At 38.6% G+C, this 27,744-nt stretch overlaps 1 protein-coding gene across 1 annotated transcript in view; it reads left to right on the top strand.

Moving 5' to 3' along the window:
* The window catches only part of Pex13 (peroxisomal biogenesis factor 13), a 29,413-nt gene extending 6,119 nt beyond the window's left edge, over positions 1-23,294 (top strand). Inside the window, exons 2-4 of the mRNA XM_051200501.1 lie at positions 7,878-8,572; positions 21,233-21,358; positions 22,526-23,294. Coding sequence (XP_051056458.1) covers positions 7,878-8,572; positions 21,233-21,358; positions 22,526-22,824 — 1,120 coding nt within the window. The 3' untranslated portion in view covers positions 22,825-23,294. The remainder of the gene's footprint in view (positions 1-7,877; positions 8,573-21,232; positions 21,359-22,525) is intronic.
* Positions 23,295-27,744: the final 4,450 nt, after the last annotated feature.

Raw genomic sequence — 27,744 nt, 5'->3', positions numbered from 1 at the left:
TGGTGTGTCTAGCAGACTCTTCAGCAAAGGAGGAAACTTTAAACTGTCTTCTTGTATTGGCAGTTTGTCAGTCACTTTTCTTTGTGTCTTGCAGACTGTCTGGCAGACTCTTCCATGAAGCAGGAACTCTGTAGTAATGTCCATCTTGAATCAGCAGTCACTTCTCTGTGGGTCCTTCATGTCCAGTTTATACAGCATAAAGTCAAACAGTCCAGACAAGAGCTGTATCTTGTCCAAATGGCTAGTCTTGCCATATTGGAAGCAAACTTCATGCATGTTTCTTTGATGTCCATCTTTCTTTTTTACATAGGTGGTGTTGCCAGGAGCATTTTTGTCTCACTGTCAAGAAAAACCCTAAACCATTTTAAATGCCATATTCTGTAGGTCTTTGAAAGGTTTGAAGAATTCCCATCTATCTCAAATACATCTCTGTGTATCTTGAAAACCCTAACTAAACTCTAAGCTTTGACTATCATAGGTAATTATAATCTGTACTACATTATACATTACATTCTAACTGAGCTATATAAACACAATACCTAAACAAGAGAAATATAGATATCACAAAATTGACCTTAAATAGTATCAATAAATGAAAATCCATTCCAAAGCAAAGTATTCATATCTATATCATAATCCCCTTTTACCTTTAAAAAGAATTGGCTGTGATCATTAACCATTTATAACCAACCCCATTTAAATGAAAACAAACATTTATAAACAATATTTGGGAATTTTTGTTTAAAAAAAAGTTAGGTGTTCATAGGTATGTGGGTTGATACCAGGGTCTTCTATTTGATTCTGTTGGTTCACCTGTCTATTTTCATGCCAACACTAAGTTTAGTTGTTTTCATTACTACAGCTCTGTAATAGAGTTTGAAGTCAGGGATGGTGATGCCCCCAGATGATCCTTTATTGTACAAGATTATTTTGGCTATCCTTGGTTTTTTTGTTTATCCATATGAAAATATTGTTCTTTCAGAGTCTGTGAATTGTGCTGAGATTTTGATGGAGATTGCATTGAATTTGTATATTACTTTTGGTAGGAGTGCAATTTTAACTATGTTGATCTTACCTATCCAAGAGCATGGGAGATCTTTCCATTATCTGATATCTTTTTTCATTTCTTTCTTTAAAGACTTAATATTCTTGTCATACAGGTTTTTCACTTGTTTGGTTAGAGTTAACCCAAGATATTTTATGTTATTTGTGGCTATTGTAAAGGGTGATGTTTCTCTGATTTCTTTCTCAGCCCATTTATCATCTGTATAGGAGGGCTACAGTTTTGTTTTTAGTTAATCTTGTATCCTGCTACATTACTGAAAGTGTTTATCAGTTGTAGGAGTTCTCTGGTAGAATTTTTGGCGTCACTTATGTAAACTATCATATTGTCTACAAATAATGAAAGTTTGATTTCTTCCTTTCCAATTTGTATCCCTTGATCTCCTTTTGTTTTCTTATTGCTCTAGCTAGAACTTTGAGTACAATATTGAATAGATATGGAGAGAGTGGACAGCCTTGTCTTGTTCCTGATTTCAGTGGGATTACTTTGAGTTTCTCTCCATTTAGTTTGTGGCTGTTGGTTTACTGTATATTGCATTTATTATGTTTAGGTATGTTCCTTGGATCCCTGTTCTCTCCCTTTATCATGAAGGGGTATTGAATTTTGTTGAAGGCTTTTTCAGAATCTACTGAGATGATCATTTTTTTCTTTTAGTTTGTTTATATTGGTGGATTACATTGATGGATTTTCATATGTTGAACCATCCGTGCATCTCTGGTATCATCTGACTGTTGTATCACTGATCATTTTAAATATCTAGAATCTTTGTTTGGGGCTATTAAATTTTTTTCTTTAATTTTATTTTTATTACTGATTTTTGATTTTTGTTAACCTGGTGTCTTTAGTTTTTCTTTTCATTTTTTTTTTCAAATATGGCATCTCTAAAATTAGGAATTTTAGAATTTTACTTTCGTCCACATTTTTCTCTCTGCAGAGTAGTTTTCTTGCTTCTACTTGTGTGTACCCCTTGTACCCAATCCCACTGAAAAATCAGATATAAAAGCAGAGGATTACACCATATTACATGACCAATGATATTACATGTTGACTGCAAAAGTTAACTTGTTTCCTGGGCGTGTGTGTGTGTGTGTATGTGTGTGTGTGTGTGTGTGTGTGTGTGTGTTTATATTTTCTTACATATAAACAATGCATCTTGATCATATGCACCACCCACTCTTCCCAGGCATCTGCAGCACACACCTCCCATCTCCACATCTTTTTTGTAAACAGCTAAGCACTGCCTATTGGAATGTTGGCCGATACTGTTTGCTTGACCTTGTACAGGTTGCCATAGCTGCAATGAGTTCCTGAGTTGTGATGGCCATGTCATGTCCACAGGACAGCATTTCATTTTATTCCTCCTCCCTGCCTCTTGCCCAGTGTTTCCTAAGTTTGTAGAGTAGGGGTTAATAGAGATGTCCCATTTAGGGCTAAGCAATCAATAGTCACTGATTCTCACTTTGAACAGTTAAGAGTCTCTGCTCTTGACCACTGCAGAGACCAGCTTCTCTGGCCAGGGGAGGACAGCCCTATGTGTAAACACAAGTGTTTAGAAGGTAATTTACAATGTGTCTATTTAGCAAAGCCAATAGTATCAGGTATGTGTCTGTTTGCTCCCTGCCAGGCCTTTGATCTAATTAGTCATGGGCTTTCCCAGATTTATAGCACCAGACATGAATTCTAGAAGACCTCTAAGGCCTCTCATCCAATCCAAAAGTGTTTGATTACCCTTGCCATTATTTTATTATTGGGTGCATTTTGCCTAGCAGGTTAGTATTGTAGCATGCTAGGGCCACCACTGATGAGTCGCCCCCCCCCCACCTGCCACCCCATGACCTGCATACCATCTTGTGGCACAGAAGCTATTGAGCAGGGAACAGTTTTCATGTGAGTTACAGCTTGATTTCTACATAGTCTGAAACCAGAATGTACTGCTCTTTAGCAACAGGATTTTACTATCTAGTTCTGGAAGGCAGCCGAGAATAATGGCAATAACCTGTGTTGTTCTGGGAAGGTATGTGACTTTCTTTAAAAAAAAAAAAAAAAAAAAAGTTGACAGCAAATTCTGTAGTATCTTTTTTGGCACCAAGGACCTGACTCTCAATCTCACTTGAGTAGAACACTTCATTTTGTTACTTCTAGTTTCCTGACCCAGAAGTCAGTAGGCCTGTAACACAGCCTCCAACCACATTGTGTTGTTTCCTGAGTGTATTTATCTGTACCAAATCTAAACACATCAGCTTTTCCCCTATGCTTTCTTTCACTTTGGATCAGAACTGCTTTGTTAGAGTCTAAATGTGTAGTTTGTTATTTGACCCTTTTCAAGTTCTCTTTCCTTTTTAAAATGTTGGATTCAGTTGCTTCATGTTTTTGTTTGTTTGTGTGTTTGTTTGTATATTTGTTTGTTTGGTTTTAGGTAACCACCTAAGATTTGTAAGATTTCTAGTAACTTTTTTATAATGTTAAGTTAAAGCTTTATCCTGATGTCAGATGTTACCATTTTGTAATTAGACATGAAATATTTGATATAAACAAAAATCAAGTGTGAATGGGGAAATACACATCCAAGCCACATGTGTGGAGATCAGAGTGCCACTTTGGGAGTCAGTTTGCTTCCCCCACTGAGGTTCCAGGGATCTAACTGACATCATCAGGCTTGCAAGGCAACATTTTTATACTCTGAGCTTTCTTGCCAGCCCTGATTGACCTACTTTAGAATAGACTGGAAAGAACAAGTCAAATGTAATCTGTAAATTAACTAAATTTTTTATTCCAAAACCAGTTTTAAAAGACAAAAAAAAAAAAAACATACATTTCAACATTTCAGGGGAGCTGGAGAGAGAGCTCAGCACTTGAGTACTTACTACTTTTGCAGACGACCCAACCCAGACTTGGTGCAACCATATGGCATGTCATAACCCTCTGTAACTCTCGTTCCAAGAGATTAAACACCCTTTCCTGGCCTCTATGGGCACTGAGTGCACCTAATGCATATACAGACACACAGACAAGACATTAAAAAAAAATGTTTTTTAAAGACATTTTAACTCTTCTAACTCATTAATGGAGATAAATACTAAAAAGACAGTGATAAAAAGCACATTTAATTGTGGAGAAAGTAACCTGGTGAGGTAACTTAGTGGGTAAAAATGGAATGCCTGTCATCAAGCCCAGTGACTTCAGCCACATTCTGAGACCCACATGGGGAAAAGAGAGAATATACCGCCTACAAGCTGACAGCTGGCTCAGACCTCCGTATGCACACCATGGCATGTGCCTATTCCCTATATTCACACACACACACACACAAAGAAAACAATGTTAAAATGTTAAATGAGGCAAGTATGTAGCTGATTCTACTGGTAAGATTTTAAAGTGACCAAAAGGACATAAAAAAAATGCTTAATATTACTACACTTCAGAGAAATGCAAATTAGAACCAGGGTGAAACTGGATGAGGTGGCACATGCCTGTAATCTCAGCACTTAGGAGGTTGAAGCAAGAAGATCAGAAGTTCAGAATCATCCTTGGTTTTGTAGTAAGTTTGAGGCCAGCCTGGGCTACATGAGTCCCCGTCTCAGAACAAACAAAAGAGCCACAGTGAGATGCCACTCCTCAGTCACTAAGTCAACTACTTAACAATGCCATTAACAAGAATGTGGGGAACCCTAACCTTCAAACACTGCTGGTGGAAATGTAAAGTTATGGTATGATTGCTTTGGAAACTAGTCTGGCAGTTCCTGCAAAGATAAAATATAATATTTAATATACAACTCAGCAATTCACTATGAGTATAGACCCAATAGATACAAAAATGTCCTACAAATCTTGTATGTAGTCTTAATTATTATCATTACTCAAAATAGTCAAAGCATGGAGACAGCCCAGATGTCCCCAACTGATATATATATGAATAAATATGCCTTGGCTATAATGAATAATGAGTGTTTGTAAATCTGAAACTTTTATGAGTAATGACATAATGCCAGGTGATAAGCTGAATGTAACATACCTGTAATTGAAGCACTTGGAAGGCTGAAACAGAGGGGTCATGAGTTTGAAGTCAACCTAGACTAGTCCTAAGCCAGCCTGTAGTAAATAGTGAGATCTTGTCTCAAAAAAATACATGAATTACAAATTAAATAGATATGCTCAGATGAGAGGAATGCCATGAGTTCAAGGCCAGCCCAGGCTACATAGCCAGGTCTAGGCCATCCAGCACTGCAAAAATTTGTCTCAGATACAGATGAAAACTACAAGCATACTAAAACCATCAGATTATGAGTATAAAAGCATATAAAACACGAGTGTAATTCATGTTTGACTTGGATCCATCCCTACGACACCTTACTGTATGAATGCACATGTTCCAAAATGTCAGATCTGAAGCACTCTGCCTTGAGGCATGGGGAAGAGGTGCTCACCTGAGCTCATACATTCTGCAGTCGGTCAGTGCCTCTACCTGAGAGACTTCAACCTAGAACCCAAAGACCCAAGGGATGGGAGATGGGGGCAAGAAACTAGGAGATTGACCACAAGATAGGATTCTGATCAAGTGGAAAATTTTATTTTTCTACCCAGAGCTTATATAGGCCAGCAGAGCAGGATATAGGAGAGGGGGCAGGGGATGTAAGAAGAATAGTTGAAGACCAGGTGATCTTGCAGGCAGAATATAGAAAATCACAAAGAATGGATGTTGGCATGGTGGAAAGATCAAATAAGAAAGGTTACTATAGTAATGGGGCTAATGGTTATGTGCTAGGCTGATCTTAGTAAATAGGGCTAGTTACTAAATCACCAAAACTTTGTGATATAACTGAAGGCTCTAAATGTACAGCCAAAAGAAACAGCCAAAGTTCAGCCAAGATTCGTTCCATAATTGATCACAGACCCAGCCTCAGTTCCCAACAAGTCAATGAGTCTCATCATACATTCTGCATTCAGTGAGCCTTGGAGACATGCTGAAGGGGAAGAAACAAGTCACAAAACACACGTACTATGAGACTACCATAGACCTTCATTATCTGTAGATTGCATGTTTTCACATTTGCCAACCCACCAAAGTTCATTTATAACCTGGTCATTTGTATGCATGTACAAGACAGGAAGATCTGTCATCCCAGCTGAAGTGGAGTAAAGCAGTCTTCAAACTTACTTCAGCGCTCACACTGTGGACATATGCCCATTTAATAGTCTGTTTAGTTCTGGGGTTTTCACAGTAACAAATTGATTCCACTGTTTAAAGTGGCTCCCAAGTATAGTTCTGTCTAACATTCCAAAGTACAAGATGGCTGTGATAGGCTTTACTAAAGAAAAAGTGTGTATTAGATTTGTTATTGTGCTGATGGCTGTGAGTTATGGATGCATTAACAGTATATCTTTAGCAGAAATGCACAGGAAGCAAGTATATGTACTAATTGGTTGATGAAAACATGACCTGAACAATAGGCATGGTGGCACATGCATTTAGTTCTTATACTAGAGAGGTCAGCACTACACAGTGACTGTTAATAGGCCAGAATGAGCTATCTCAAACAAACAAAGTGACCTGAAGCCTGCAGGAACCTATATATTTGTATTACTCCCAGGAGTAATCTTTTAAGGATGTAACTACTTCAATAACTAAAATCAACTCTGTATGAAATATCTGGGATAGACAAGGTTGTAGAGACAAAGTAGATTTGTGTTTAACAAAAGTTAGAGATGGGAAAGAAACTGGAAGTGGCTACTAGTGAATATAGGATATTTTCAAACTAACTTGGCTTGATCCGCAGTGGGTTGAATAGTGTTTTCATATGTGTTGTTATAATTTGTCCACATTCTCATTGCCCTCCCTGTGAATTTAGGATATCATTGGAGGAAATTAAAGTGTTACAAAATTAAATCAAATATAATGATAGTATAACTGGGAGTACTTAAAAAACACAAACATTGAATTTTATATTAAATGAGTGAGTTTTAAATTAACTGAGTTTTACTTCAAAGTTGTTAGAACATTTCTGGGAAATGGATTAGTTTGTAATATTAATTGAAAAATATATGAAACTTTTAGTTTTCAGTGATGGGTTAGTTTCATGATTTGGTCTGAAGTGTATTTTTCTTGAGTAATGTATTCTCAGATATTTAGAGTTAATGTATCAAGTTTAGAAGTTAATTTGTGAACAAGAGAGAAAAAGTAAATATAAGATCATAGTAGTTATTGAATCTACTTAAAAATGTGCATGTATTCTGCCAGGGGTTTTTTTTTTTTTTTTTTTTTTTCTGTTTAATTTTTTTCAAAAGAAGATTGAGTGGAGGAAAGTCCAGCATTGAGAGCACACCATTTGTCCTTCTCTCATAGGCTTGCTTAGTCGTCTTTACTATGCTGGTTGTAATAGGGGGAAAAAAAAAGTGCTGTGGACCCTAGATACATTTAAGCATGTCACAAACAAAAAAGTGTTAAAGCCTGGTGCCCATGGAGGTGAGAAAAGGGTTAACTCCCTGTGACTCCAGTTATTAGAGTTATAGATGGTTGTGAACTGCCATATGGGTGTTGGAAACCAAATCTGTTCTGTGGAAAAGCAGCCAGTGCTCTTCTTAGCTGCTGAGCCATCTCTCCAGCACCCAGCATGCAGACTTTAAAAGTCATTAAGCTTAATATAGTAAACACAGTTTTTTAATTTAAAAAAAATGCATTTCTAAAAAAACGATTTTCACAGCAAGTTATATATAATTAAAAAGAAATGGAAATTGTAAAACAAACAAAAATACAGTAGCCATAATTAAAAGCTTGTACTTATGTAACTCAGAATTTTTGTGTGTGTGTGTGTTTTAGATCTGCTGATTTGGGCCCTGCTTTACTGACAAGACCTGGACAACCAGCACTCACCAGAGTGCCCCCACCTATTCTTCCCAGGCCATCCCAGCAGACGGGGAGCAGCAGCGTAAACACTTTCAGACCTGCTTACAGTTCATTTTCTTCTGGATACGGAGCCTATGGAAATTCATTTTATGGAAGCTATAGCCCTTACAGTTATGGATATAATGGTTTGGGCTTTAACCGCCTCCGTGTAGATGACCTTCCACCCAGTAGATTTGTTCAGCAAGCTGAAGAAAGCAGTAGAGGTGCATTTCAGTCCATTGAGAGTATTGTGCATGCGTTCGCCTCTGTCAGCATGATGATGGATGCTACCTTTTCAGCTGTCTATAACAGTTTCAGGGCTGTTTTGGATGTAGCAAATCATTTTTCCCGGTTAAAAATACACTTCACAAAGGTGTTTTCCGCCTTCGCATTAGTTAGGACTATAAGATACCTGTATAGACGGTTGCAGTGGATGATGGGTTTAAGAAGAGGCTCTGAGAATGAGGACCTATGGGCAGAGAGTGAAAGAACTGTAGCTTGCCTTGGCGCTGAGGATCAAGCAGCCAACTCTGCAAAATCCTGGCCAATATTTCTGTTCTTTGCTGTTATCCTTGGCGGTCCTTACCTGATCTGGAAACTCCTGTCTACACACAGTGATGAAGTAACAGGTAAGAATAATTAAACAAGTCAGGCATGGTGGTGCACGCCTTTAATCCTAGCACTCAGGAGGAGAGGCAAGCAGATCTTTGGGAGTTCAAGGCCAGCCTGGTCTACAGAGCAAGTTCCAGAACAACCAAGACTACACAAAGAAACCCTGTCTCAAAAAACAAAAACAAGACAAATTAAACAGCTTCAAAAAAAACAGTCTCAGACTTGAAGAATAAATATGTTAACGTTCCTTATTTTCATTTGCATTTATGATTTTAATGCAATTATACTTTTAGTTAGCAGCTCCAAAACTAGAAGAGGAATACTTATGTTACAAAGGCAGGCTTGCTGACTATTTATGATGTTTAATAGTACATATTAACCTAACTTGTTTACAGAGTACTGAACTTGGAAACATAAAGATCCAAAGAGCATAATCCCTATTTTTTTTAAAATGTATGGAAGGAGAGTCATTAAGACAGTATCAGATGGTTTTAATAAGACAAAGGGGGGGGAGCAAATCTGTGTCTAACTAGCTGATTATTAAACCCATAGTCTGTCACAAGAGTGAAGCCAACATTTTGGCCATGATAACTAGGAAGAAATGGCAATGGCATCTGAGTTAGCTTTTTGCTAGCTTTTTATTATTGTAGGGATGTACCTCACTGGCATTTGTGAACCCTAGAGTTAAATCTATAGTTCCACCCAAAAAAAAAAAAAAAAAAAAGAAAGAAAAGAAAAACAGGACTGTCAATCAAATACAAGCAAGTGTAACAGTTTGGACAAAACTGCATGGGCTAAAAATGTAAGACCTGGCTAACAGTTGTCTTTATACAAAGAATAAAAGGATAATTAAAATTGAAGTCTAATAGAGAAAGATCTTAATCGCTGTTATGAAACTCAACTTTCATTTAGTAAGAAATTGGTGATTTTTTTATTGGTAATTTTTGTGTTAAGTATTTGCAACAAATAGTTTTCTAAAGAGCTCAGACTGAGGATTGGAGATATAAGTGTTTGCTTGCTTACATGTATATGTAAAGCCCTAGGTCTAGGTCTGATGCCCAGCATGAGAGAGAGACAGAGAGACATAGACAGAGAGAGAATAACAATTTTTTATACTTTTTTTTTATTTATTATTTTACATGTCGATCCCAGTTCCTCCCTCCCTCTTACCCTCTCTGTCCCCTCACATGCACCCTGACCACCCTCCCCTCCCATCCACCTACCCCAATTCCACATGTAGGGCAGTGCCCATCCTGGTGGGGTCCTATAGATCTGTCAAGTCATTTGAAGTAGGGACTAGGACTTCTCTCCTGTCTCTAGGTTAAGGCAGTATCCTCCATGGGGGATGTGTCCGCAAGGTCCTTTTGTGCACCAGGAATGCATCCTGGTTCCACTATCTGAGGTCCCTTAGACTGCTCAGTCCTTCTGGCTGAGACCATATTCAGGGGGGGCCTCAGTCAGTCCCATGCTAGATTCTCAGCTATCATTCTGGGGGCCCGTTAGCTCCTCCTTGTTTTGGTCAGCTGTCTCTATGTGTTTCTGCAACCTGGTTTTGTCCTCTCCCTCTGCATCTGGATTCTACTTCGACTCAGTGTTTAGGATTGGTGTTTACTTCTGTTTCCAACAGGTACTTCATGAGGGCTCCAAGATGGTGGATAATGGCTCCCTCTCTTATATTCTCTCTCTCTCTCTCTCTCTCTCTCTCTCTGTCTCCTGTCTTCTATTCCTACCCTGACTCAATCTTCCTAGTCGCACGTGCTTTCCTCTCCTCCCCCTCTCTTTCTCCTACTTCTCTCTCCGTTCAATGCCCCCCCCCACTTCCCATGTGCTCTGGGGGACTTGTCCCTTCCCCCTTCTGTGAGGGACTTTATAAGAATCTCTTAGAATACACCTTGTATCCTAGTTCCTCTGGTGGTGTGAATTATAGGCTGGTGATCCTTTGCTCTAGGTCTAAGATCCATATATGAATGAGTGCATACCATGTTCCTCCTTTTGTGACTGGGTTACCTCATTCAGAATGATTTCTTCAAGTGCCATCCACTTGCCTACGAATTTCAAGATACCATTATTTTTTTCTGCATAGTATTCCATTGTGTAGATGTGCCACATCTTCATTAACCATTCTTCAATTGAGGGGCATCTAGGTTGCTTCCAGGTTCTTGCTATTACAAATAGTGCTGCTATGAACATAGTCTTTGTTGCATGGATGTGAATCCTTTGGGTATATGCCTAAGAGGGGGATTGCCAGGTCATGTGGTAAACTAATTCCCATTTACCTGAGGAACCGCCATACTGATCTCCAAAATGGCTGTACAAATTGCACTCCCACCAGCAGTGGAGGAGTGTGCCCCTTTCTCCACATCCACTCCAGCATAAGTTGTCATTAGTGTTTCTAATTTTAGCCTTTCTGGCAGGAGTAAGATGGTATCTCAAAGTTGTTTTGATTTGCATTTCCCTGATAGCTAAGGATGTGGAGCATTTTCTTAATTGTCTTTCAGCCTTTTTGATTTCCTCTATTGAGAATTCTTTCTTCAGTTTTGTACCCCATTTTTTAATAGGGTTTTTTGGTGTTTTATCGACTCATTCATTGAGTTCTTTGTATATTTTGGAGATCGGCCCTTTGTCAGATGTAGAATTGGTGAAAATCTTTTCACAGTCTATGGGCTGCCGTTTGGTCTTGCCTTACAGAAACTTCTAAGTTTGAAGAGGTCCCATTTATTAATTGTTTCTCTCAGTGTCTGTGCCCCTGGAGTTATGTTCAAGAAGCGGTCTCCTATACCAATTTGTTCAAGGGTACCTCCTACTTTCTCTTCTAAGAGATTCAATGTGGCTGGATTGATGTTGGGGTCTTTGATCCATTTGGACTTGACTTTTGTGCATGGCGACAGACATGGGTCTACCTGCAGTCTTCTACATACCCTCATCCAATTGTGCCAGCAGCATTTGTTGAAGATGCTTTCCTCGCCCCATTGTATTCTTTTAGCTGTTTTGTCGAAAATCAGGTGTTCATAGGTGGGTGGGTTAATATCAGGATATTCAATTCGATTCCATTGGTCTACCTGTCTATTTTTATGCCAATACCAGGCTGTTTTCAGAACTATAGCTCTGTAGTAGAGCTTAAAGTCAGGGATGGTGATGCCTCCTGAAGTTCTTTTATTGTATAAGATTGTTTTAGCTATCCTGGGTCTTTTGTTTTTCCATATAAAGTTGATTATTATCCTTTCAAGGTCAGTGAAGGATTGTGGTGGGATTTTAATGGGGATTGCATTGAATCTGTAGATTGCTTTTGGCAAGATTGCCATTTTTACTATATTTATCCTACCTATCCAAGAGTATGGGAGATCTTTCCACTTTCTGGTATCTTCTTTAATTTCTTTCTTTAGAGCCACAAAGTTCTTGCTATATAGGTCTTTCACTTGTTTGGTAAGCGTTACCCCAAGATACTTTATGTTGCTTGTGGCTATTATAAAGGGTGATGTTTCTCTGATTTCTTTCTCAGCCTCTTTGTCGACTAAATAAAGTAGGGCTACTGATTTTTTTTGAGTTTATCTTGTATCCTGCTAGTTTACTGAAGGTGTTTATCAGCTGTAGGAGTTCCCTGGTAGAGTTTATTGGGTCGCATATGTAAACTATCAGATCATCTGCAAATAGAGAAAGTTAGACTTCTTTCTTTGCAATTCGGATCCCCTTGATTTCCTTTTGTTGTCTTATTGCTTTAGCTAGGACTTCAAGTACAATATTGAAGAGATATGGAGACGGCAGCCTTGTCTTGTTCCTGATTTTAGAGGAATGGCCTTAAGCTCCTCTCCATTCAGTTTGGTGTTGGCTGTTGGTTTACTGTATATTCTTATTATGTTTAGGTATGTTCCTGTTATCCCTGATCTCTCCAAGATCTTTATCATGAAAGGGTGTTGAATTTTGTCGAAGGCTTTTTCGGCATCTAGGGAGATGATCATATGGTTTTTCTTTTTCAGTTTGTTTATATGGTGGATCACGTTGATAGATTTTCGTATGTTAAACCATCCCTGCAATCCAGGGATGAAGCCTACTGGTCATGGTGGATGATTTCTCTGATGTATTCTTGGATTCGTTTTGCCAGTATTTTATTGAGTATTTTTGCATCAATGTTCATGAGGGATATTGTTGTGTAGTTTTCTTTCTTAGTTGTGTCTTTGTGAGGCATGGGTACCAAGGTTATTTTGACCTCGTAGAAAGAGTTTGACAATGAACCTTCTGTTTCTAGTGTGTGGAACAATTTGAGGAATATTGGTATTAGTTCTTCCTTGAATGTCTGGTAGAATTCAGCATTGAGGCCATGTGGCCCTGGGCTTTTTTTAGTTGGGAGGCTTTCAATGACTGCTTCTATTTCATTGCGGGTTATGGGTCTATTTAAGTTGTTTGTCTGTTCTTGATTTAATTTTGGTAAGTGATAGTTACCCAGAAATTTGTCCATATCCTTTGAATTTTCAATTTTTGTGGAATACAGGTTTTCAAAGTATGACCTGAAAATTGTCTGGATTTCCTCTGTGTCCGTTGTTATGTTCCCCTTTTCATTTCTGATTTTATTAATTTGCATGTTTTTTCTCTGCTTTTTCGTTTGTTTGGATAAAGGTTTGTCTATCTTGTTGATTTTCTCAAAAAACCAACTCTTTGTTTCATTGATTTCTTTTTTGTTTGTTTTTTGTTTTCCTGGTTTCTATTTTGTTGATTTCAGCCCTCAAATTGATTATTTCCTGGCGTCTACTCCTCCGGGGTGAATTTGCTTCTTTTTGTTCTAAGGCTTTCAGCTGTGCTGTTAATTCTCTTATGTGACTATCTTCTGTTTTCTTCATATGTGCACTTAGTGCAATGAACTTCCCTCGTAATACTGCTTTCAAGGTGTCCCTTAAGTTCAGGTGTGTTTTGTCCTCATTCTCGTTGAATTTTAGAAAGTCCTTAATTTCTTTCTGTATTTCTTCTTTGACCCAGGTGTGGTGCAATTTCACATGGTTCAGTTTCCATGAGTTTGCAGGTTTTCTGCGATTTGTGTTATTGTTGAATTCCAATTTTAAAGCATGGTGGTCTGATAAGATAGAGGGAACTATTCCAATTCTCTTGTATCTGTTGAGGTTTATTATGTCACCTAATATATGATCGATTTTAGAGACGGTTCCATGTGGTGCAGAGAAGAAGGTATATTCTTTTGCGTTTGGATGTAATGTTCTATAGATGTCTGTTAACCCCAGTTGAGACATAACTTCTGTTAGTTCTTTTGTTTCTTTGTTGAGTTTCTGATTTGTGGTCCTGTCTAGTGGTGAGAGTAGTGTTTTGAAGTCCCCCACTATAAGTGTGTGAGGTTTTATGTGAGGTTTGAGTTTTAGTAGCATTTCTTTTACAAATGTGGGTGACTTTGTATTAGGGGCATAGATGTTCAGAACTGAGACTTTGTGTTGATGGATTTCTCCTGTGATGAATATGAAATGACAGTCTTCATCTCTTTTGATTAATTTTGGTTTGAAGTCTAACTTGTTGATATTAGGATAGCCACCCCTGCTTGCTTCTTGGATCCATTTGATTGGAAAATCTTTTCCCAACCCTTTACCCTGAGGTAATGTCTATCTTTGAAGCTTAGATGTGTTTCTTGTATGTAGCAGAAGGATGGATTCTGTCTTCGTATCCATTCTGTTAGCATGTGTCTTTTTATAGGCGAGTTAAGACCATTAATGTTGAGGGTGAGTAAGGACCATTGATTGTTAATGCTTGTTTGTTTTAGATTTGTTGTTGGCAGTGGTGTTGTGAATATATTTGTCCTGCTTTACCCTTGGTTTCTGGTGTAGTGAGATTATCTGTTACCTACATCTTTGTGGGCGTAGTTACCTTCCTTGGGTTGGAGTTTTCCTTCCAATACTTTCTGTAGGGCTGGATTTGTAGATACGTATTGGGAAAATCTGTTTTTGTCATTAAATATCTTGTTTTCTCCATCTATAGTGATTGAGAGTTTTTCTGGGTATAGTAGCCTGGGCTGGCATCCATGGTCTCTTAGTACTTGTAGAACATCTATCCAGGACCTTCTGGCCTTGAGGGTTTCCATGGAGAAATCAGATGTAATTTTGATAGTTCTGCCTTTATATGTTACCCGGCCTTTTTCCTTCACTGCTCTTAATATTCTTTCTTTATTCTGTATTCTCGGTGTTTTGATTATTATGTGTCTAGTGGCCTTTTTTCTTTGGTCCAGCCTATTTGGGGTTCGGTATGCTTCCTCGACTTTCATGGGCATGTCCTTCTTCAGATTTGGAAAGTTTTTCTCGATGATTTTGTTGAATATGTTTTCTGCACCTTTGAGCTGGGCTTCCTCACCTTCCTCTATGCCTATTATTCTTAGGTTTGGCCTTTTCATGGTGTCCCACATTTCCTGGATGTTTTGTATTAAGGATTTGTTGGATTTAAGATTTTCTTTGGTCGATGAATCTATTTCTTCTAGTTTATCTTCTGCGCCTGAGTTCTCTCTTCCATCTCTTAAATTCTGTTGGTTATGCTTGCATCTGTAATTCCTGATCTTTTGCCCAGTTTTTCTATTTCCAGCATTCCTTTGGTTTGTGTTGCCTTTATTTTCTCTATTTCAGTTTAAGTCCTGAACCATTTCCTTCACCTGCTTAATTGTTTTTTCTTGGCTTTTTGTACTTTCATTACTTTCCTTAAGAAATTTGTTCATTTCTTCCACTTTTTTTGTTTATTTTTTCTTCCATTTCCTTAAGGGATTTTTCTCACATTGTCTTTGAGGGCCTCTATCGTTTTTATGACGATAATTTTTAAGTCGTTCCCTTCTGCTTCATCTGCTTTGTTGTATTCCGGTCTAGTTGGTGTAGATTCCCTAGATTCTGGTGGTGTCATGCTTGTCTTTCTGTTGTTAGGTGTTTTCTTGTATTGCCGTCTTCCCATAGCTTCTTCCAGTAGGTGTTGGTGGGGTCTCTCCCTCTCTCTGTGGTACTTCCCCGGTAGGCTTATGTTGGTCAGAGGTTTGATGTCTGTAGCTCTGGGTGGTCCAAGCTCTCCACAGGTAGAGGCCGGAGGATGGGGGTCAGCGATCAGGCTTCAGCAGAAGGCTAACGATGGAGGTCAAAGATCCCAAAGGCTGGGACTCAGGATGTTCCTTGTACCTATAGGCAGATCTAGCCTGGACCTGGCACTCTCCAGCTGAGGCCTCTTTAGTAGATTCCCTGTGATGGGGGTCAAGGATCCTACCTAGGGAACTCAGAGTGATCCCACAGAGATAGGCGGATCTCTGGGAGATGCCGGGACTCCAGTAGAGGACCAGCGGTGAGGATCAGAAACCAGGCAGGTAGAAATTACGGGTGGTCCCGCATGGATAGTCAGGTCTCTTGTGTTCAGAGCCACTCCAGGAAGTTCCCCAAAGGTGTCTGGACTGTTGGTTCCACCCTTTGTCCCAGTGTTCAACCAGAGCCTTGGGACAGTGTGCAGGGTAAGGCACAGGGCAAGCTCTTGGTGGGGGGTGAGTGGGGTGTAACCGAGCTCCAAGAGCGCTCTTGATGGGGACAGGACACAGGGGCAGGGGGGTCTGGGGCCAACCCAGGGAATTCCCGGGGGAGGGTATAGGGGAGAGTCCACCCGAATTGGTCCCAGACTCAACCTCTAGCCAAGGCCTGGCGATAGGGGACAAAGGCTGGGCTGATACTCAGGATGTTTCTGCCGAGAGAATAAAAATTTGTCCAATGTGTTTGCAACAAATCCAGATTGAAGCAAATTGCAGATAAATAATGGTAAGACTATAAAGGTTGAGTATGTTCAGTATGTAGTAACATATTTGGCATATTGAGAAATTCAATTAGAGTTGACGAAAGAGATTGAAAACCTGAGTCAGGCTTTGTGGGAAGCAGGGACAAATACAGTAGATTCAGGTGCTGATTAGATGTGGTTTATAAGAGCAAAGAAGGAATCAAGATGCCATAGACTTTTAAAGAGTTGTTATAGATATTTCATTATTTAAACAAATATTTGCTGAATGCCTCATACAGGATAATGATAATTGTAGAAAACAGCTATGAAGCATGTTTTATGGCAGTCTGGTGAGAGGCAGTAAATCAGAAAATAGTAAGTGCTGTGGGGAAGAGAAATAATCAAGAAGGGTGTTGGGGAGCCATGGAGGAAAGAAGAGGGGAGGGGGTTATAGTGCTGCAATATTCAAGAAGGGCCTTCCAGAAAGAGGTTAGCATTGCCCTCTAGCTACCGAAGAAAAGTTTGAAACAGTAAAATTTTAAAGGTGGCAATGTGTCTAACATAGGTAAGCAGCATGGGGGTGGACAACACAGACACACACACAGGCATGCACGCACGCACTCACAGCGTGGGGTTGGGGGTGACAGACAGTGCTTTTAGATGGCTAGCAGGTAAAAGTGCTTGCTTCCAAGCCTGACAACTTAACATTGATATCTGGGACCTACCTACATGGTGGAAGGAGAGAAAAAAGGAAAGCCAACATCTTAGGAAATAAGATTTATGAGTCATTCACATAGAAGTAATAGTTGAAATATTGAGTGGTCATCATTGTATTAGAGAAACCAAGAGAAGAGACAAGATAGACATCACCTAGAGCAGGAAGAGCCATGCCGTTGCTGCATGCTATTGCTTCTGTAAGAAGCTAAGGGGAGGAGGAGAGCCTTCAGGGAGGTTGGCAAATGCTGCTCTGTAGTAAGGTAATGGACCGAGTAGAGATCAGATTTGGCAATAGAACACCTCGGGCCCCAGGAAGTACTTCTGGACACATGGAAAAGACAAACTTTTGAGTTGGGGAAGGTAAGCAGTGAATATGAGAGGGAAAAACAGAACAGGATCAGTGTATTTGTTTCTTGGTTTTCATGCTCATGTAGACTGAGCTGCATTCTTAGCCTTGCTTTGTCTAGAAATTAGATCTCCCAGGGCTACGGTGGCACACACCTTTAATCCCAGTACTCTGGAGATAAAGGCAGGCAGGCAGATCTATGTAACTAGTTACAGGCTAGCCAGGGATCCATAGTAAGACCCTGTCTCAAAAAAAAAAAAAAAAAAAAAAAGGGAAAAAGAAACAAAAGGAAGTTAGATCTCATGGTGTTTTAGGCCAAAGGAAAGAGGTAAAACAGCATGGTGATGCCCATGCCACATAATCTCAGCATGGGGGAAAGGCAGGAAGACTGATAGAAATTTGAGGCCAGCTTAGCATACATAACAAGTTCCACGCCACCCAGAGCACAAAGTAGGCCCAGTCTCAAAAAAAAAAAAAAGGGAAGGACTAGGAAAGGGGTGATTATAGACAGGGATCAGCAGAGGAATTATGTAATGAAGCCTTTTACTGGAAAGAGAAGAAAAATGTGGCACAGGAACCAGGTAAAAGAAGAATGGTGTCTGAGATGGGTGGGTGGGTGGGTGGGTGGGTGGATTTGTGGTAAACAAAACTAAGGAAACTTGGTTCATATATTCAGTTCTCTGTACTTAGAGCAGACTCCATCCACAAGCAGGCCTCTGTTGGTCATGCACAGTTCCTGCTGCTGTTGGCATGCAACTTAAAATTGGTGTTTATAATTTTCAGTAATCAGAAAAAAAGAATGTTTTGTTTTGTTTTTTAATCAGAAGAGAGGCTGGGGAGATGGCTGAGTCAGTAAAGTGCTTGCTGCACAAACAGGAAGACTTGCTTGAGTCTGGATTCCCAGCACCCATGTAAAAACCTTGTGTGTGTGGCACTAGCTCTGGGGTGGGCAGACACAGCTAGATCCCTGACCCCAGGTTCAGTAAGAAGCATAGTGTCAGAAAACAAGGTCCACAGTTACAGAGGAGGCAGCCAGCATCAACCCCTGACCTGCATACTCTCTCTCTCTCTCTCTCTCTCTCTCTCTCTCTCTCTCTCTCTCTCTCTCTCTCTCTCATGAACACATAATGACATACATTTTTAAAAATCTGAATAATTTTGGCATGTAAAGATTATAGGAAATTCAGATGTCAATATCTATTAATAAAGTTGTATTGAAATGTAGCCTAGTGTATTGAAATGTATCCTAGTTATACATTGCTGTGGCTAACTTTGTGTTGAAACAACAGAATAGCTTATAAAAACTTTATGTAGTACCATAATTACTTCACACTGGTCTGTATACTACAAATCTGCAAACTCAGTTACACTTTGGCAGCATATAGAATGTCACATACATTGTTACACTATTATAGTGGTTGAGAATGGCCCCCATAGGCTCATAGATTTGAAAACATAGCCACCAGGAAGTGGCCCTATTTGAAAGGATTAGGAGGTGTGAACTTCTTGGAGTAGGTGTGGCCTTGTTGGAGGAAGTGTATCTAGTGATTAGGGCCTTGAGTCTTCAAAAGCCCAAGCCAGGCCCAGTGGCTCTCTTTTTGTTGCCTGTAGATCCAGATGTAGAACTGTCAGTTACCATGTCTGCCTGTGTGTGGCCACACATTCCAAGTCTTGATGATAGACTGGACCTCTGAAACTGTACGGCTTTCCTTTAAGAGTTGCCATAGGCATAGTGTTTCTTCACAGCAATAGAACTAAGACAAATATAGTGTCTTTTGGTGGTGGGGGGGGATTAAACCTACACCCTTAAGAATGCTAGGCTAGTACTCTACGTCTGAGCAACGTCTCATACTACATTTCATGATGTTATACATTGCACGCAAGAATAGAAGAAGAGTCGATTTTGACAGTTACACTTTAAAGACACAGTACAGTACGTGCCAATAGAGTACTGTGTTTATTATGTAGTGGCACAATAGCTGTGTTAAATGAATACACATACCCAACTTGATTTTAGTATTCACAGAAATCAATAAACACATAGAAAACTGAAGATGGAACTCTTATCAGAAAGTTTTCTTACAAAAGAAAGAAGGAAATAGAAGTTACAACCAAGGTTTCCTTTTTTAGCCAGTAGAGGAAGTCTTTATTGATAATTATTGCAACAGCCAAAGAAATTTATCCAGAGACAGTAAGTCTGTGTGTGATTGTTAGCCTGACAAGGAGAACAGTTTCTTTGAGAATGACACAGTCAACTATAAACAAGACAGATGAAGGGTGGTATGTGTGGTTTAGTGTCAGAGCGTGTGCTTAGCATGCACAAGGACCTGGTGGCAGACCTTACCACCTCCCAAAAGAAGAAAAGGAACAAATTATTTGTGTAGCTTTCTCTGGCTCATGATAACCTGATACTTCTCCGTTGCTTGAGGAGACAGTGGTAAATTTGAGACAATGATGTAGTTGGCCATTATGAATAATCTATACAGTATGACTATTTTTAGAATTGAAAGCACTAATTTATTACCACCCGAGGTAGACTCCACTAAGACATATTGCAACTGGGGTTACACTATTTGTAGTGGAGTCTAAAACTGTCTAGTTAAACAAATTTTCAAATCTTTCAAAAACAAATTTAAATGTATAACTATTCATTGTTTTACTCAGTAACAGAGGATATTTATTAGATACTATTGAGCCGTAGTTTCAACAATAAGTTTTCATTTACTTTTATGATATATAACTATTGTCAGTTGTATTGTGTCAAAAGTTGAAGTGGGAAGGAGAGATGATGCAGTAGTCCCAGAGAACCCTATTCATTTCCAAGCACCTACCTTGGTACCTCACAGGGGCTCTCCTCTGGCCTTGCTGGCACCACAGACATATACATACATATAAATAATCTTTTTAAATGATTTTTTAAGTAGATGGCGGAAATCCTGACTTTGTCTCATTAGTTTGTCTTGTTTTAACACTTGGCAGGATCTCATGTACATAATGGAAGTAGAAGACGGATTAGTTGGAAGAACGAGGGGTCAACAGGAATGGGAGGGGACAAAAGGATAAGGGGCATATATGATCAAAATGCATTTAAGTAATTTATAAAAATGTCATAATGATGTTCATTATTATCTGTGTTTAGTATATGCTAATAAAAGTGTTCAAATAAGTGGGATTTCCCCACCCATACAGGTTTCAAAGTGCAAACCGTGATGCCAAAGTCAGTTTTGGACTTCCAAATGCAAAGGGAATATCCATATTTCAGAATGTCTTTAACTGTAATTGAAGAGCTCCCACTCATTATTTGTCATTTGTAAGTGATTAGTCAGCAGTGTACTAACATGGTTCACATCATAACCAAGAGACTTGGATAGTCTGTTCACTCAAGAAATGAATATGCTTCATTAAACTTGGATGCTTATGAAAGTGTACCTCAAATCTTACCACCAGCTACATTCACAGATGAATAGTTTCAGTTGAACCCAAAATAAATGAAATATTATCCCTCCCCAATTATTCCTTTCTTGTTGGTAGACATGTACTGATGTTTAAAAAAAAGTTTTTTATTTGAATTTTGTCCCAAATAAAACCTAAAACTTTTTCTTTCTTGTTATATAGTATCCAGGAAACTTCCCTCCTGGCCTTTAAAATCTAAAATGTATACTTCTGACCTTCTACAGGGAAAAGGAAAACAAAAATTGTCAACCCCTGACTGAAAGTAAGAGTTTAAGAAAAGGCAAAGGTTTGTAAACATTCACTTAGCTCAGGGTTTGTTGTGAGATTTACTTTGGAAAGGAGACCTGTCAACTTGGCAAATAAATTTATGCAGTTTACAAGCCACAGCCAATGACTATTTGTCTGCATTTTGCAACCTTTATTAACTAAATCTTCATTTTGTTTATAGACAACATCAGCTGGGCGAATGGTGAGGATGACCATGTAGTTGCTAGAGCAGAGTATGATTTTAATGCCATGTCTGATGAAGAAATTTCTTTCCGTGCTGGAGATATGCTAAATTTAGCTCTCAGAGGTAACAAATCATGAATAAGTTGTAATTATCTTGAATTTTTAATACTTGTTAAGGTAGTATTGGAAACAGACATACAACCTTACCAGTTAACTTGCAAATAGTTACTAGAGTTTCACTTTTGCCTGGTGTGTGTGTGTGTGTGTGTGTGTGTGTGTGTGTGTGTGTGTGTGTGTGGTGTGTCTGTGTGTCTGTGTGTCTGTGTGCTGTTTTGGGTGGGTGGGTGGTTGGTTGGTTGGTTGGTTGGTTGATTTTTGTAGGCTGGTCTGGAACTCACTATTTAGCCCAGGCTGGCCAAAAACTTAGAGCCATCCTCCTCCCTCAGCCTTCCAAGGGCTAGAATCACACGTGTTAACCTCCACTCTCCCCATTACCCGCTTGTCCCCTCCTACCCCTGCTTACCCACCTTGTTTGTCCCAACTAGTCCCCTCCTAATATCATGTAGATGAGACCCTTCGTCAAAAACCAGTAAAGTCAGAGAACATATCCCGTAGCTGTGTCCCAGTGACACTTCCTCTAGATTTCTCTTCTAAATCAAAACTCCTGAATTCCAAGCTCTGCTCATCCCTACATAGCATATGGTATTGAAGTAATAATGTCTCAGATTCCGACTCAAACTCTAAAAGACATTGATGAATTTTTGTTGATTTGTTTGCTTCAAGCAAAGTCTGAATCCAGGCTACCTCAAACTTGTCATCCCCCTGCCTCATCCTCCTGAGTACTTGCATGTGCCAGGGTCAACTTTGATGTTAATTTCCAGCTCTTGAAAGAACTGATTCTCCTTCCTGACTGAATGAACCAACAGATAAAAACTTTAATGTTCTTCAGGGTAGGGCTATTTAGCTAAGTATTATAACACTTTCTTTTTTCTACGTAGTATGTTTATTACTTTACATCACTATACTTTAAGGATGGAACCTGTAGTCCCTGCTACTTGGGAGGATTGCCAGCCTGGGCAACTGTGAGATTCCATCTCTTGTTTAAAAAAAAAAAAAAAAAAAATGAATCCAGAACAGTTAAGTGTGCTAGAGTTTGCTTTTGGGTGTGCATATACACACTACTTGTTTATATATTTCACTGTGAGACTTGAATTTTGTTTACCATACTTTATCATTAATAGTCTGTTAGACTCCAAAGCATAATTATAAAGCTATCTTTCTCTTTCTTCAGAACGACAGCCCAAAGTTCGTGGTTGGCTTCTGGCTAGTCTTGATGGTCAAACAACAGGACTGATACCTGCAAATTATGTCAAAATTCTGGGTAAAAGAAGAGGCAGAAAAACAATGGAATCGAGTAAAATACCCAAGCAGCAACAGTCTTTTACCAACCCAACGTTAATTAAAGGAGTCACTACTGCCAACTCTTTGGATGAACAGGAAGCTGCCTTTGAATCTGTTTTTGTTGAAACTAATAAGGTTCCAGGTGCACCTGATTCTACAGGGAATAATGGAGAGAAACAAGATCTTTGATATCTTTTATGTTTGTGTGCAGGTGAATAATACTTTAGACTACTTTTAAAAATTATTTCTTACAGAGAAATCAATTTGCAGTTGAATGAAAGCATTTGCTCATGGCCGTCCCAGGCGTTTTGCTGCTAGAAGTTATTAGTCACACTAGTATGCTGGTCTAGTGATCGGGCTACACCTGACCATTTATTGGACCATGAGGACATTTGTTTCACCTAGCTTTTAGATTATGGAGATTGTTGTCAGTTTCATCTTATCTAAATCCCTAAGCTTACTGGAACAGTAAATTTGATGAACACTAGAGTACACAAGTTGCCTCAGAAGGGATTATTAATGCTTTTTTAAAGTTCTGAGTTAATTGATTTGAAGTCTTCAAAAAGTGAGTGATAACATCTACTTACAAGAATAGGCAAAAAGGCTGACTTTTTATAACCTTTTAAGTAAACTAAATAATAAAATTTTCTTGATCTGTATATGTCCAGTGTTGGATTTACTTTAGGTGAGAGGTTTCTACCTGCAAACAATTGATACTATTATCTTTTATTGTACTTATAAAGATTTATTGTTTAAATGTCCCTGGGAGTACTATGAAGGAGAACATTCTAGAACAAGAGTTCCTTAATCTCTTTCAATATAACTAGTTTTTATCCTAAGTAAATCAGAATAGATTTTATTTCTTTTCCTCCAACTAAAATGTACATCCTTTAAGATTGCACTTAATGATACAATCAGTTCTGGCAGTAATGATTTTTAATCTTCATGAATTTTCTGCTTCTACATAAGACAAGTACTTTTATAAAGTCTATAATCACGATATACTTTAAACATTGAAACTGTGTCACATTGGGTAGATTTAGTTTTTACTACTAAGACTAAATAATTCACTTGCTATTTCAAATATATTATTTAACTTTTTTGTCTTAATGAATTTTAATGTGTTTAGTATAGTTGTCCCCACAGAGTTGGAAGATTCATACACTTGCTGTAAATGGACCACAAATTAATACTGTCAGAAATATACACAAGAATACATTTACAGATACTGCTAAAAGCTGTGTTTTTGATAACAGTGATTTGTATTTATATCTTTCATACAGATATGTTTGTCAAATAAGTAACTCTAGAGCGGTTCATATTAAGCCATATCTAACCCAATATATAATAGGCACAAAGGAACTAGAGACTTCATGCCTTTTGAAGTGACAGTATAATCACTATAATAAGTAACATATCCTGTTATCTTTAGATAGAGATAAGTACTTATGGACTAGTTCATCTTTGGCCTGTTTACTAACATTGAGGAAGTAGCCTTCCCATTGAGAAAGTGGATTAAATACTCTACCACTCAATGAAATGTTGAGTCAGCACTTTTTTTTTTTTTTTTTTTTTTTTTTTTTTTAAGATGAGATTTAAGATAGGATTTGTGACTGGTAGAAGCTATATAGAAAAGAGAACTTAGGCAAACAAATGCAAAACTGCTTCTTCCAGGGTCTTTATTATTTGGCTGACTATGCTAGATTATAGTATTAACCTGATAGCTACTTGTGTCCATTCTGCAGTAAAATTTTAGAAAAGCAACTGTAGGACTAGAAAGTCAGAAAAGTTCTGCAGCTATTTTCTTTTTAATCACAGCAGACTGAAAGTAATTTTGTGAGGAAATGAAATGTCCTGGTCACAGCTCCAATATTACTTTCGGGGCCTCTTTAAAGTAGTACTACCTCACAGGAAACTACATTTGCAATTAAAGAAATCAGAAGGTACAGTAAGAAAATAAAATTCAAACTTTTTAAACTGTTTTTTCAGCTCGGAAAGCAAATGATACAAGGACTAGAAATAAGTTGTCATGATCTAACCCTGATTCAGAGCCCTGTTCCAGTCTGTCCGGGTATCACAGTTACTCACTTCCTGAGCACAGCCAATGTTTATTTTCTGCTTTCTTTAATGGAAAAAAGAAACAAATTACAGTTAACTTTTTATTTTTAATAGACTGTAAAAATACTTTTACTGGAGAAATAAAAATATTTTAAACTTGATTTCTTTTTTCAAGATAAATATTAACTTGCAAATAGGAGTTAATATAGTCTACAGGGTTTTTTAATGATGTTGTATATAGTTATGTTACTATAAACCAATGAGTTTTGTTCTATTACATTTTTATTTAAAGAAAATAGTAGACTTACATTTGTAGAAAAATTATCTACAGGTGAGTTAAATAAAAAAATCTTGAATTTAGATTTTGGGTGACCTGGGCCCGTGAAATGACTCAGTGGGTAAAAGCGTACTTGGCATGGAGCCTGACTTCTTGAGTTCAGTCCCCAGAACCCATGTGGCAAGAGTGAACTGACAAAAGCAGGCCACCCTCTAAGCTCCACAGGTATGCTGTGTCATAAACATACACACACAATAAACAAAAATGTAATTGAGTTTGAAGACCTACATTCCAGACTGAGTTTTAAGTTCCGTTATTTTTCAGTTTCTTCATTGGTAGCATTGAAGATAGCTACCACAACTGCCTCTCTTACTGAAGCTTCCTTTATTAAGGACTTTAAAAAGTAAAATGGTGTGACAATTTTATGTTTTTTAAGCTTTCCTTATGCACTTAAACATCTTAAATCCTTTGTAAATGTCACAGAGTATACCATCCTAAAGCCTCGGATTCAGATGTACTTAGTTAAGAAGTAAAGCTAGGCCTAGAGAAGTGACTCAGCAGTCAGATACTTATTATTGCAGAAGATCTAGGCTCAGTTCCCAACAGCCACCTCCATCTGTAACTCCAGCTTCAAGGGAGCCAACGCCCCCTTCTGGCCTCCACAGGTGCTGCATGTATGTGGTGCACATACACGCATGCAAACATACATATAAATAGTAAAACAATTAAATTAGTGCTGAGCATAATAATGAAAAACGTAACGTTTTTAACAAGTTGAAGCTGAGTGTGATGGCACACACCTTTAGTCTCAGCAGAGGCAGGCACATCTCTGCTTTCAAGGCCAGCCTGGTCTATTTAGTGAGTTCTAGGACAGCCAGGACTACAAGAGAGACCCTGTCTCAAAAAGTAAAAATTAAAAGCCAAAAAGTGAAAAACAAGTGGAATATTTACCAAACTCAAGAAATTTTCTTTTCTTAGTGTTGCCTTGAAATGTCATTTTTATTTTAGTTTTTCTCTCGGGAGAGTAAACTTTGTTTAAAGTCAATCAATTACTTACAAATCATGTGACAACTAAGAATATTTTGTATTGTACATCACATTTCAAAAGTGAGTCTTTAACTTAAGTGTTTCTGCTCAGCTGGGTAGTGACACACACCTTTAATGACAGCACTCCAGAGGCAGAGGCAGGTGGATCTCTGTGAGTTCAAGGTCAGCCTGGTCTACAGATGAGTTCCAGGACAGGCTCCAAAGCTACAGAGAAACCCTGTCCCAAAAAACAAACAAATTTTAAAAAGTAAGTTTTGGGTTTTGCTCATAATTTATTGATTATATTCATCATTGGTGACACCAATTTCATCTCTACTTCACACCCCCACCTGTGTTCAGTGTTTGTCTTCCTAGGTATCTAGTTCCTTAAAAGGCCATGTAAGTTTGGAAGTTTTTAAGTTTTATATAAATTATATTGGGGCGTAAATTTTATTCTGCTTATTACTTTTATAAAATTGGTTTTTCTAATCTGTGTGCTTTTGGCTAGCAGATGTTCCTATATTGTGTTTACATACCATAGTTCACCTTTTTGTCTAGTTCTAAGTCCTTGTCATTCAGTATATTCCTGTGTCTGCAGATTTGTCTTCCGTAAGTTTAGTTGCTCACCTCGTGGTTTATTTGTGCTAGAGTGATTGAGGTCTTTCACATATGCATATTTAATTTAGAAGATAAACCTGTATTCGCTGGAAAGATTGTTCCAGTTTTTCCATCCACCAGCAAGACATGAGCATTATCATTTCTCTTATATTTCCCCAGTACTGGATTTTTTAAAATCTGATGTATGTAAATTTTTTTCCCCTTAATCTGCACTGTCTGGTTACTGGGAATGTGTATTAGTTTCCTCTCACTGTGGTGAGCTTACAGAAATAACCTAATTCGAGGGTTTGTGTTTGGGGTCCCTGCAGGCATCACGGCTGGTTATCCTCCTGAGGTTAAGAATGGAACCTGGGCCAGGTAATTCATAGCACTCCAGAGATAGAGGCAGGTGGATCCCTGTGAGTTCAAGGCCAGCCTGAGTTCTAGGACAGTAAGGGATACACAGAGAGAGCCTGTGCTGGATCAAAAACTTGTAGAGACTGACCAAGCTTTAAACATACATAGTAGAACTCTGGGGAAAGGTTTCCAAGTGACAGCTAACACAACACAGCTTTAGACATTGCTGCATGGAAAGGCCCTTGCAAAGTGCATCTCTTCCAAGGGATGGACTCCTGTTCACAGAGAAAGTGTTCAGGATAAGGGCCTGAGGAGAAAGGATTTGTCATGAGCATAAAGGTGGTTCCTGTTAATTGAGAATGCAGAGTGCACTAAACATGTCGGGTGATGGTGGTGCGCGCCTTTAGTCCCAGCACTTGGGAGGCAGAGGCAAGTGAAGGCTGTGCTATAGAATAGCAAAACCTGACCAGGTTGTTAGACAACTGTCATGGCACAGGCCTTTAATTCCAGCTCTCGAAGGACAGAGGCAAGCAGATCTCTGTGATTTCAAAGTAAACCTGGTATACAGAGTTAATTCCAGGACAGATAAAAGTTACACAGAGAAACCCTGTCTCAAAAAATGAAAAAATAGATGCAGAAGAAATAGAGTAATAAAAAAGCCACATAAAGATGGAAAGCACAGACAGCTTTCTGTAAGCTGTACCTCTTACAGGTTTACTTGTTTCGGCTCAGTGTTTGAAAAGTGTCAGTCCATCATAGCAGCAGAGTGGGTCCTCTCCAGAAAGTAAAGCAAA

The sequence above is a fragment of the Phodopus roborovskii genome, unplaced genomic scaffold (genome assembly GCF_943737965.1).
Source record: "Phodopus roborovskii unplaced genomic scaffold, PHOROB, whole genome shotgun sequence".
Classification (NCBI taxonomy): Eukaryota; Metazoa; Chordata; class Mammalia; order Rodentia; family Cricetidae; genus Phodopus; species Phodopus roborovskii.
The sequence above is the reverse complement of the archived record's forward strand: the minus strand, read 5'-3'. Positions and strand labels throughout refer to the sequence as shown.